This window comes from Felis catus, chromosome B1, assembly GCF_018350175.1.
Source record: "Felis catus isolate Fca126 chromosome B1, F.catus_Fca126_mat1.0, whole genome shotgun sequence".
In the NCBI taxonomy this organism is placed as follows: Eukaryota; Metazoa; Chordata; class Mammalia; order Carnivora; family Felidae; genus Felis; species Felis catus.
This window is the reverse complement of record NC_058371.1, coordinates 131997702-132010418: the sequence shown is the minus strand read 5'-3', so window position 1 is coordinate 132010418 and position 12717 is coordinate 131997702. Positions and strand designations below refer to the sequence as shown.

Genomic DNA, 12717 nt, shown 5'->3' with positions numbered 1-12717 from the left:
TTTGGTGTGTGGGGGGGGGGGGGTCTTTAATTTTAAACTATTTTTTCTTCATTCAGAATGCCCAAATGTAAAGTTGAAGTAGGCCTTTTTGTATATTTATAATATCACATTAAAAGTCTTTTATCTCTTCTGGGAGGAATTCAAAACCTGATTTTACACTGAGGAAACCAAAACGAGACAGTTTATTGAATTTCCGGTTTCTGAATTAAAAGCCACATTCTTCTCTGATGAAGAATCATAAACTTAAGAATATAATGTTGTCTATTTTCTCCCCTTTTGTACCTGGGGAGGGAAGGAGGATTGAATTTCCAATCAGTGTCTTTATCTTTCATGTAATAATAAAACAATAATAAAATAATAATAATAATAGCTGAATTTCTTGAAGCACTGAGTATGTGTCAGATACTAGCCTACACTTTGTGTATTAACTGACTTTTCATAATTGTGAGGAAGGGACTGTTACTATCCCCTTTTATAGAAGGAGAAACTGAACACAGACCAACTGAATTGCCTGAGGTTCATTGCTTACAAGAGGCAGAGCTGGGATTTAATTCCAGGCAGAGTATTCTGAGTCCTTTTGTTTTTTGAAAATAGTTTTATTAACACTACAGTGGTAAACAACTTTATGCTTGTTTCTTCGTAGATCACGGAGTCACACAAAATTCAAAACCCACAAAGAAGCTAAAAGTCTTTACATTAAATGTGTCCTTCCTAAAAATCCTTAACTGTATGTCAGTCTATCCTCAAGCAGTAAAATTTGAATATGCACCATTTTTTATTTAATATGTCACATTTACATAGCAAAATAATGAAGGCACAGCTAATACAAGCAAACTTAAACCCTTCTACTTCTGAGCTGGGGGTGGGGACACACACTTGGATTGGTTCTTCAAGTATATATTTTTTCCAAACATTAGCTTCGTTGAAGAGTTCTGGTAATTTTCACAGCTACATTCTAAAAGCTACATGACAAAAGACTTCACAAGGATCAAACTACATAACACTGAATACACATGCTTTACAGAATTGGCTACATTCTACATCTTTTCAAGTAAATTAATATTTCTAGAATGCTAGGTAAAAGGATTTAATACTTAAACATTTTGGGTTTTTTTTTTACACCTTTGTAAATAGACACTACCAAGAAAACACATAAACATGAGACTGTAAATAACAAACACATATGTTGACAATATTATACAGGTTATACACCCTCCTTCTCAGAACCATGTTGCTTCTCTAAATTCAAATATTCAGAACATTCTTTAGAATTTGAAGTGGCAGTTTTCCAGGCCTCATTAAGCAGTCCTGTCATGATCTCCATCACAGGCTTCTCCATTCGTCACTCTTCTCTCAAGTGTAAAGCTGATGTCTGGGTTACAAAAGCAAAGTCTTAAGATGAGAGTCTTGGGTTCTGCTTTTCCTGCACTGGAAAATGTCCAGACTAAAGAAACTGAAGAATTAAACATTGAGAACATGTTCAGTCTTGGCCTGGGTGTTCCGTGTGTAGTGTGATGGCTGTGGGATGAATAGGTTTCAAAGTGACATTCTTTACTTCACATCTACTTGACACCCTTACTAAGCCTCAGTTGCAGTCCTCACAGAAGAGATCATGAAAAACTCATTTTAAATTTAACTCGTTTTCCTCAACACCTTTTGATATATTTATTGTTTCAAAATGAAAATCAAATTTGAAACGGGTTGGCCAGGATCTGATTGCTTCAATTTAATATTAGGAATGTCAGTATTCGTTGTATTTTGGTCCCAAACCTGAGCCTTATTTTTAAGTCCACCAATATTCAAAAAAAAAAAGAAAAGAAATAGGGTATTTGTTTTCGGCGTCATTCTCTTCAGAATCTCTGCCCCCGCTTACTTCTTGGCGTCATCAGACACCGCAGAATGGGGACCCTCATCTTTGGCAGTGGCCGCCTCCGCAGCAGCCTCTGCCGCAGCTTCCTCCTCCTCCTCCTCCTCCTCTTCCCCCTCCTCCTCATCCTCGTACTCTTCCTCGTCGTCGTCCTCCTCCTCCCCTTCTAAGGTCCATGCACATCCCTCCATCTCACCAGTGAGCTCCTGGATCTTGGCAAGTAGGGGCTTATAGATGTCGTTATACTTTTTTTCCAGAGCCTGAAATTCCTTATCAAATTTGGCTTCTATCTTATCGCATCGTTTCTGCAGCTTTTTAAGGGCCAGGACTCGGCATTTCACCGAATTAGGCAGGCTCTCGATAAAGTCATTTTTCGGCTTTGGTGCATTCTCTGCTGGGGTCTGGGGCTCCTCGGCCGTCTGACCAGCCGCGCTGTCGGAGTCGCCAGCCGCGCTGTCAGAGTCTCCCCCCTGCGCACCGCCTTCCGCCATTACCTCCTCCGCTGCGGCCGCCTCCGCTGCCGCTGCCGCCGCCGCTGCCGCCGCCGCCGCCTGGCTTGCCTCCGCAGGTCCCTGGTTTTCCGAGTCGGCCATGTTAACAGGAGAAGCTGCAGAGGTCTAGGGTGGCTCCCGCAGAGACCTGCACCCAAGCTGCACCAGAGAGATCTTGAGGATGCGGCAAGTGGCGGTGACGTCGGCCGCGGCAGTGACGTCGGCAGCGGCCCCGCCCTTTTATCGCCAGCCCTTGACTGGCTCTCTACAATCAGCTGATGGTCTTGCCCCCATACTGCGCCAGCTTCCCCCTGTTGCTACCCTGCCATCTCCTTGGCACTGCAGCTGACGTCAGAACCTGTTTCTTGGATACCCTGCCCACATACCTTCCCCCCGTTGAGTTGGGCTGGGAATGACAGCAGTACCCAAGGCCCCCTTTCAGGAATTGCTTCAATGGCCTCAGTCTTTCTCAGTTTGCTGCTCTATCCCACTCAGGGGATACAACTTGTATACAACTGTCAGTTTATCTGTCTTGGCCTTTGTCTGCACGACCCCACAACTGGCGTTGGTTGGGTGTCTCTGGCTTACTCTTGTGGAGTCAGCTTCGATCACCTCTCAGATTCCTATGAAGTCCTGTACAGAAAGCGAAGGCACTGTAGAACTAACTGTACCCCTCTGGGGTCCTGGGTGCATGTGTGTGGAGAGGGCAGTTTGCATGTCCATCTGCCCACTTAACAGCCCTTCTTGATCATTCCTCAGTTAGCGGCCTATGTATTGGTGGTAAAGTCTTCTCTCGGCTAGCTGGATCTTGGAAACCGTTTTGGAGCCATTTGGATAGGGAATCTCAGGACCGTTGGTATTCTGGAATGTGTTCTAGAAGTTCCCTCAGAAATCTTTGGCCCGTGGGCAGGAATAAAGCTGAAGGACCAAAGAAAAGCAAGGCCTTAGAAGGTGTTAGAAGCCTTAGGCCCAGGGTAAGGGCAGCATCTTATCCATGTGAATGCATGCATTAAGTACTGTGGTTTATGGGGGACACACAGACACACATGTGTACACACAGACATTGTTCCCAAGGCACTCCATAGTTGAGTATCTGCTTTGTGGTCTTGCTGGGGATTTGTATCTGAGAGCATTTTTAAAAGGTCTTAAAAAGGGAACTCTCCTTCTTTAAGAGCAAGGTGAGAGTAGTCATTTTATTTTACTTCCTTACCTTGCTTATTAGATAGACCAAAGTGATAGCTTCTTGAATAAGGATGAGGACACATATTTTAGGTGTGGAAGAAGACAAATGATCCTTCTTGGTATTTCTTAGGAATAATTTCAAATTCAGCATTATTGGTTTAAATGCTTCTCTTTCAGTGTACTGGAACTTGCTGAAGCTCTTCCATCAAGCATATGAATGTTAGGAAATTACTTCCTAAAGTACAGTTGGTGCTATCTTGTGGTTTTTATGAATATTAAATGAGATAATAATATGTAAAGCCCTTGGTGTTGACATGTAGCAAGCACTTGATGTATTGGAGTGTTTTTTTTACAAGTTAATTACATTCGTTAATATGCAGAGATAACCTGCAATAATATTCCTTTTTAGAAAAGGGCATTTTTGGGGGTGCCTGGGTGGTTCAGTTAAGCCTCCGACTTTGGCTCAGGTCATGATCTCACGGTTTGTGGGTTCGAGTCCCACATCAGGCTCTCTGCTGTCAGCGCAGAGCCCACTTTGGATCCTCTGTCTGCCCCTCTCTCCGCCCCTCCCCTGCTCCTACTCTCCCCAAAATAAAAAAAAAAAACATTAAAAAAAAAAAAAGATATTTTTGTGCCCTTCCCCAAAGAAAAGAACCTTTTACAAAAAGCCCAGTATATTCCCATTAGCAAACATCCTAGTTGTTTAAATGTATTTGTGATTCTTATTGTGTATTTTACTTTCTTATTTGTGCTTCAGATAATTTACTTTCTTCTTTTTTGTTACCATTTGTAGTGACAGGTCTTATTGTTAAGGCTGAAATTTCAGCTTAGCTGAGTTTAAATGTGATAATACATCTATATTTAGTTGGCTGACACTATACGTATTCCACATATCACGTTATTAGTGGAAGAGAGATAATAAATTGAGAAGGCACTCAGAGACCAGAAAACGAAGGAGGCCACTCCATACAGTTTACACAGAGTTTTATTCAGGGTAACTTACTGATGAGGGATCCGGTGGTGGGCGAGCTGCAGAGTTATTCTCCGCAAAATCCAGATGTTAGTCCCCTGATTTTATAGGGCGAGGAGACAGGTAGATGGGCATTATAGTGAGAGCAAAGGGTTCCCATATACCTATATAAATGGCTTGCGTGCACCTGACAGCTAACCTATAACTTGTGGAACCATCTGTACATCAGGAAGGGGAAAGACCATGTTATCTCTATCAGATTCATGGGAGGCCAAAACAAGCCTCCCCCATAATTTTAAGGTATGTGTGTTAATCTCCAAGGGCCCGGAACATGTATTCCCCGAGAGTAGTCACTGAGCAAACGTGAACAAGGTGGAGGACCAAAGATGGAGTCAGTATTGTCAGCAATCCTACACATATATTCCATTTATCATCTCTTAATGGTTGCATTTACCTTGAGGTTAGGAATGCTTTCTCTCATTTTAAAGGTAAGGAACTTGGAAGCAGAAAAATAAAGTGAAATATTCTGTTACTGTATGTATTACTTGATTGACAGAATCAGAGGCAGAAACCAGGTCTCTGACTGTAGTGTAGAAATTGTGACAGACTTTTTATAAAAAGCCAGAATTTTAATAAAATCCATTTGACTTCCTTGAGTTGGTTGAGACAAACAGGATGTGCTCATCTTACAGGAATTTTATTTTGCCATCTTAAAAAATCTTAAACTTTAGTGTTAAGCTAGGCTACTTTTTTCAAAAAGGTCTTTTGTTGAGATATAATTTATTATATTTTACATATAATAAAAATACAATTTAATTATTAATTTATGTGTAATAAAATTTGTCCTTTGCTTTGGCAGATACAGTCATGTAAACACTACACTGAGATGTAGAACAATAACATCATCCCAAAAAACTCCTTCATAGTCCTTCCCTTGTCAGCCCTGCTGACCACTGATCCATCTCTAAAATTGTTTTTTTCCCAGAATGTCCTATAAATGGAATCATATGTGTGTGGACTTTTGAGTCTGGCCTTTTTCACTCACCATAATGCATTTGAGATTCATCTGTGATGTTGTGTACACTAGTTATTTTTTTTCCTTTTTTATTACTGAGTAATATTCCCATTTGGGCTGTTTCCAGTGTTTTGTGATTATAAATAATGCTGCAGTGAACATAAGTTTTTACTTCTCTTGGATACATAGCTACAAGTAGAATTGCTTGGTCATATTTTAAGTGTATATTTAGCTTTTTGAGAAAGTTCCACAGTGTTCCAAAGTGACTATACCATTTTGTTTTCACACATACAGTAACGTATGAGCTATAGTTATTCCAACGGCATTTGGTTGTCGGGTTTTTCCCCCTTAATCTAATAGCTGTGTATAGTATCCTAAATGATTAATGATGTTGAGTATCTTCCAATATACTTATGTGTCATTCATATGTCTTCTTTGATGAAATATCAGTTTATATCTTTTGCCCATTTTCTAAGTTGAGTTTTTTGTTTTCTTATTTTTTAATGGTTTTATATATTTTAGTTACAAGTCCTTTGTGAAATATGTGTTTTGTAAATATTTTTTCTAGTCCATGGCTTAGTCTTTTAATTTTTTTCAAAAAATAGAAATTTAAAATTTTGATAATTTTTTTTGTCTTTTATGGATTGGGCTTTTGGTGTCATGGCTAAAAGATCTTTGCCAAATCTAAGGCCACAAAGATTTGTTCCTATGTTTTTTTCCAGAAGTTTTATAACTTTCACATTTAGACTGTCATCCTTACTGATTTAGCTTTTATGGAAGTGTGAGGTATATGGATATATACCTTTTGCGTGTGGGTATCATGTTGATCCAGAACTATTTGTTGAAAACACTGTCTGCTAAATTGCTTTTGCAAATTTGTTGAGAATTAGTTGACCATATTTGTGTGGGTATTTCTGGACTTTCTGTTGCATTGATTTATTTATGTGTCTATCTTTTTGCCAACAATACCCTTGATAACTAACTTTATAATAAGTCAAGAAATTAGGTAATGTTGAATTCTCTAACTTTGTTCTTTTTCACAGTTGATTTGGCTCTCCTAGTTTCTTTACCTTTCTATATAAATCTCAGAATCAACTTAACAAACTTTTTTAAAGAACCTTACTACCATTTGAATCCAGACTTATACAAACCATTGGCAATGGATATAGTACTTGTTCTTTAAATTTATGTATTTTAAAATGTCACCTCATTAAGAGTTGTCTCATTTTGTGGGCTTTATGGACTCTAGTGTATAATTGAGGCTGCAGTAACACAGAATTGTGAGTAACGTAGATGAGCTATCATGTTGTGAAAACTTTATCTCAGCATATTGTAATTTCTCATGTAGCTGTCACATTGGAAATGAAAAGAATCAAGGCAGGGGAAAGGGAGGACACTTAGATGAGGTGGTTGGGAGCACAGGTCTGTATTCAGACATCTGACTTCAATTTCTGCCCCTGCCCATGTACCAACTGTTCGTCTTGGATTCAGTTCTGAAATTGGAATAATGACAATTTACCTGAAAATTTTTGAAAATGGAAAATAATTCAAAATTTATCTCTGCGGCCTCAAGAAACTTTTTTAAAATTTATTTTTGCATATTTTTTTATTGGGACATTCTTCTACCATTAAAAGAGATACACACTGAGATAGTGTGTATCTAAGAATTTATTGCAGTGATTAGTACCTAGTAAACACTCTGTAACTGTTAGTGATCATTATTAAAAGAATGTGTTGACAGCAATACTAATTGACATACAGAGATTAGAGTATATGAGTTCGCTAGGGCTGCTATAACAAAGTACCAAAGACTGGCTTAAACAACAATTTATTATCTCAGTTCTGGAAGCTAGGAGTCCAAGAACAAGGTATTGACAGGGTTGGCTTCTTCTGAAGCTTCTCATTTTGGCTGCAGATGTCTGGCTTCTCCTTCTATCTCTTCCCATTGTCTTCCCTCTGAATATTTCTGTGTCCAAATTTCCCCTTTTTTTAAGGACACCAGTCATGGTGGAGTAGGGCTCACCCTAATGCCCTTATTTTGAACTTGATTACCTCTGTAAAGATTATATATCTAAATAAGGTCATCTACTGAGGTACTGGGGTTAGAACTTCAATATATGAATTTTAGGGGGAGAAAATCCAGCTCGTAACACTCCACCCTCTGGCCCTCTGAAAGTCTTGTCCTTCTCACCTATAAAATACATTTACTCCATTCCAACATCCCCCAAAATCTTAACACAATTCCAGCATCAACTCTTAAGTCCAAAGTCTCATCTGTGATTGTTAATTTTAGGTATCAAGTTGACTGGGTCATGGTGTACCCAGATATTTCATGAGGTATTACTCTGGATATATGTAAGGGTGTTTGTGGATGAGGTTAACATTTGAACAGGAAACTGAGTAAAGCAGATTGCAGTCCCTGATGTGTGAGGGTCTCATCAGTTGAAGGCCTGAATAGAACAAAAAGGCTGAGTAACAGGTACTCTTTCTGCCTGATTCTGCCTTTGAACTGGGACATCAGTTTTTCCTCCCTACAGACTCTAACAGAAGCATAAACCCCTCCTGGTTCTCAAGCCTCCCTGTCTTTGGACTAGAACACAATTGGCTCTCCTGGATCTGCAGCTTGCTGACTGCAGAGCCTGGGGCTTATCTGCCTCCATTTGTGTACATGTACACACACATACCTACTGGTTCTGTTTCTCTCTGGAGAACCCTGACTCATATATTAGGTAAATATTGTCTAAATCCTGAGGTAAAATTCTTCCACAGCTGTGAAATTCACAGCTGTGAAGCCAGATTCAAGTTATCTGCTTCAGTACGATGGTGGGCACAGGCATGGGATGGACAGTCCCATTATAAAAGGGAGACATCAGGAGGAAAGAGGTCATAGGTCCCAAGCAAGTCCTAAACCTAGCAGGGAAAATTTCACTAGATTTTGGGGCTTGGAGAATAATCTTTGGGACTATGCTGTATCCTCTGGCTCACAGGGGTGGTGGCCCTACTTTCCGTGGCCAAGAAGTTACTGGCTCTGGTTCCTTGACCTAATAAGCCCATGATGGCAGTAGTAGGCTCACTGGACTCTGATTTGCCTTTGGGGGCATTCTTCCCTTTTCTTAAAAGGTAATGCCTGTTTGCAGAGTGCGTCAGTTGGGTAGGTTCATTTCATACCAGTAGAATTCCAGAAGTCCAGCAGTCTTCCTTCATTTTGTCCATCCCTGTCTCTTTGGTGCAAACTGGCAGTGTTTCTTCTCTTAAAAGTTTTTATTTTTAGTAACTTTGTTGGCTTCCCAGACAATTCACAGGGATGCAAAACACTAGAACACAATTTGGCCCAGTTCTTTGCCACTTGATAACAAGATCACCTTTCCTCCAATTTCCAATAAGCAGCACATTTCCTTGTAAACTTCTCCAGAGGCATTTCAACATTCTTTTTTCTAGCCACATTGTTTATGATGTGTATTTATTTTCTGACAACAAAAGCTTTCTCTACAGCTCTCCTCTTGTCTTTCTGTGCCCTCACCAGAATCTCCTTTGCTGTTTATATTTCTGTTAACTGTCTCTTCCAGGCATCTAGGCATTTTCTGTCAAGTGCCTCAAAACTCTGACAGCCTTTACCCGTTATCCAATTCCACAGTCATTCTACATTTTTAGATATTTGCTATTGTAATACCCCACTTTCTGGTACCAAGACTTGTATTAGGCTTCTCCAGAGAAACAGGAACAATAGGAGATACATACGTACAGATACAATGCGGGTTCACAGCTGTGGAAGAATTTTACTTCAGGGTTAAGCAAACTAACTCTCACCCCTACCTAATTTAGATGATATTTACATGATCTGTTAGGTTTCTCCAGAGAAACAGAACCAGTAGGGAGTGTGTGTGTGTGTGTGTGTGTGTGTGTGTGTGCGCGCACGTGTACATAAATGCAGGCAGACCAGGCCCAGGATCTGCAGTCAGCAAGCTGCAGATCCAGGAGAGCCAATGGTTGTAGTTCTAGTCCAAAGGCCGGCAGACTTGAAATCTAGGAAGGGCTGATGCTTCTGTTAGAGTTTGTAGGCAGGAAAAAACTGATACCCCAGCTCAAAGGGAACATATATGGATGTGTATACATGCATATATATAGAAAGAAAGACAAAAAGAGATACTGATCCTCAGGAATCTGTCACACAATTATGAGGCTGGCAAGTTGGAAATCTGCAGGGCAGGCTGGCAGGCTGACCATTCTGACGGGAGTGGATGCTGCAGTCTTGAGTCAGAAGGCCGTCTGGAAGCCAGATTCCTTCTTCTTTGGAGGGTGTGGAAGACTGAAGTCTTTTAAGGCCTTCAGCTGACTGGATGAGGGCTTCCCACTTTATGGAGACTGATCTGCTTTACTCAAAGTCTCTGATGTTGTTTCTATCTAAAAAATACCTTCACAGCAACATCTTGACTGATGTTTAACTAAACAACTGGGTACCATAGCCGAGTCAAGTTGACACCTAAAATTAACCATGATAGTCTATAAGAAAAATTCCTGTTGATGGTGCTTCTCACAGGCAGTTGTACCAGGAAAATCCTCTTTAGTTTTATCTAATGGGTTTTAGGTAAGTTGTGCATTGGATGCCTGTGAGAAACTTTTAGCATCTGTGGTTAAGATGTACAATAATCTTTCTAGTTTAATGGCTTTTATTTTAAAAACTGAACATTTAACCCATTTTATTTATTTAAAAAAAATTTTTTTTCAACGTTTATTTATTTTTGAGACAGAGAGAGACAGAGCATGAACAGGGGAGGGGCAGAGAGAGAGGGAGACACAGAATCGGAAACAGGCTCCAGGCTCTGAGCCATCAGCCCAGAGCCCGACGCAGGGCTCGAACTCACGGACCGCGAGATCGTGACCTGGCTGAAGTCGGACGCTTAACCGACTGCGCCACCCAGGCGCCCCTTAACCCATTTTAAAGATGAGAAAAGAGAGGCTTAGTAGTTAGCATATACACGGCAGAGCATGTATTTGAATCCCCGTCTGCCTCACTTATCCGCTGTATTATACTGTTGGTTAGTTATGGGTGTAGATGGTGATTGTGTAAGACGTGTTTGCTTGGAGGAAATGCAGGATGTTTCAGTGTAGTGTTATGAAGTGGTATCCCACAGTGAAGGAGAAGTAGAAAGTATCTGTCTTTATAAGGTCAGATTTTTTTTAATTTTTAGAAAAAAGTTAAAATATAGAAAAGTACAAAGACTAAGACGACGAACATCTTTGTGTCCACGAACCAGAGTAAACAGAGTATGTGCTTCAGGTTTTGTAATAAAACAATGACTGATGCCAGTGAGACTCCCGTACATCTTCTTGATCCCTTTCCTCTCTTTCACATCTTCTTTTCTTATACAGACAAAACACTTAGGAATTTGATACATTTTCTTTCATGTTTTTATATATGGGTATATTAAGACCAAAATCTTTTTCCATTAATGGTTTTATTTTATTTTTTCTTAAAATTTTTTGATGTTTTATTTTTTATATTTGAGAGAGACAGTGAGCAGGGGAGGGGCAGGGAGATGGAATCTGAAGCAGGCTCCAGATTCTGAGCTGTTAGCACAGAGCCCGACGCAGGGCTCAAATCCACAAACCGTGAGATCATGACATGAGCCAAAGTTGGATGCTTAACTGACTGAGCCACCCAGGCACCCCTAATGGTTTTATTTTTAAAAAATCATACCACATTTCTTATATATACCATATATATAATTTCATACTCATAAACAGGATTTTAAAGCCATAAGCCATATAATAATTGCTAATATTTATTTTTTCTTTAGTAAATTGAGGATTTTTTTTTTAATTTATTTATTGCTTAATTTACACCCAGGTTAGCATATATTGCAACAGTGATTTCAGGAGTAGATTCCTTAATGCCCCTTGCCCATTTAGCCCATCCCCCCTCCCACAAGCCCTCCAGGACCCCTCTGTTTGTTCTCCATATATGAGCCTTTTATGTTTTGCCCTTTTCCTGTTTTTATATTATTTTTGCTTCCCTTCCCCTATGTTCATCTATTCTGTGTCTTAAAATCCTCATATGAATGAAGTCATATGATATTTGTCTTTCTCTGACTAATTTTGCTTAGCATAATACCTTCTACTTCCATCCACGTAGTTGCGAATGGCGAAATTTCATTCTTTTTGATTGCCGAGCAATACTCCATTGTGTGTGTGTGTGTGTGTGTATATATATACATACATACCATATCTTCTTTATCCACTCATGTGTTGATGGACATTTGGTTTCTTTCCATACTTTGGCTGTTGTTGACAGCGCTGCTGTAAACATTGGTGTGCATGTGCCCCTTTGAAACAGCACACCTGTATCTCTTGAATAAATACCTAGTAGTGCAGTTGCTAGGTCTATTTTTAATTTTTTGAGGAACCTCCATACTGTTTTCCAGAGTGGCTGTACCAGTTTGTATTCCCACCAGCAGTAGTAATTGCTAATATTTATAAAGCAGCCTTGGTTCTAAGAACTCTTCATGGATTAACTCATTTAATTTTTATAACAGTCCCATGAGTTTTATACTCTTACTTTTCCCATTTTACAGATGAAGGGATTGAGGCACAAAGAGATTAAATAACTTACCCATGGGTCACAGGCTGTAAGTGGCAGAGCCTCTGACTCTTATAGATAGTATTGTTGTAAACGTTAAAAAACAACTTAGTAAATGCTATCATATTGTACTTAACATTCAAAAACTTGGGTTTCACTTAAACATTGTTCTTGAGATTCCGTTCATTTTGATAAATACGGGTATAGTTAATTCCATTAGAGTGCTGTGCTTAAATGGTTTCTGTCATATGACCATACCATCTTTTTTTGTCCATTCTTATATTAGTGGATATTTACTTTTGTGTCTTACAATTCTGTGTATTATAAGAAGATGGTGCAGTGAACATCTGTGTACTTGTGCACTCACATGAGAGTCTCTCTTGGCCACCCACCTGGTAGTAGGGTTAGCTCAGTCAAAAGGTATTTACGTTTTCAACTTCTCTAGATATTGGTAAGTTTTTCTCCTAGATGTGTATGTCTCAGTTCAGTTTACGTTCCCACTAGTGAGACACTGAATGCACACAGATGATGGCCAGACCATATATGAAAATAGAACTCTGACCTGCAACCTGCAGAAACCTGCCTAGAAAACCAACCCCTTATCTACAATTGCAG

General features: G+C 39.7%; 2 protein-coding genes across 4 annotated transcripts in view; one reads left to right on the top strand and one right to left on the bottom strand.

Moving 5' to 3' along the window:
* Positions 1-12717, top strand: part of HERC3 (HECT and RLD domain containing E3 ubiquitin protein ligase 3) — a 112226-nt gene that overhangs the window by 94564 nt on the left and 4945 nt on the right. The gene's annotated exons all lie outside the window — the stretch shown is intronic.
* NAP1L5 (nucleosome assembly protein 1 like 5) lies at positions 576-3393 on the bottom strand. Its single transcript, XM_011281785.4, has one exon. The coding sequence runs from the start codon at positions 2458-2460 to the stop codon at positions 1870-1872; it is 591 nt and encodes a 196-aa protein (XP_011280087.2). The 5' UTR covers positions 2461-3393; the 3' UTR covers positions 576-1869.

What these genes read in the sequence shown, in the direction of transcription:
- NAP1L5 (XM_011281785.4), bottom strand. Translation starts at nt 2,460, where the DNA reads ATGGCCGACTCGGAAAACCAGGGACCTGCGGAGGCAAGCCAGGCGGCG.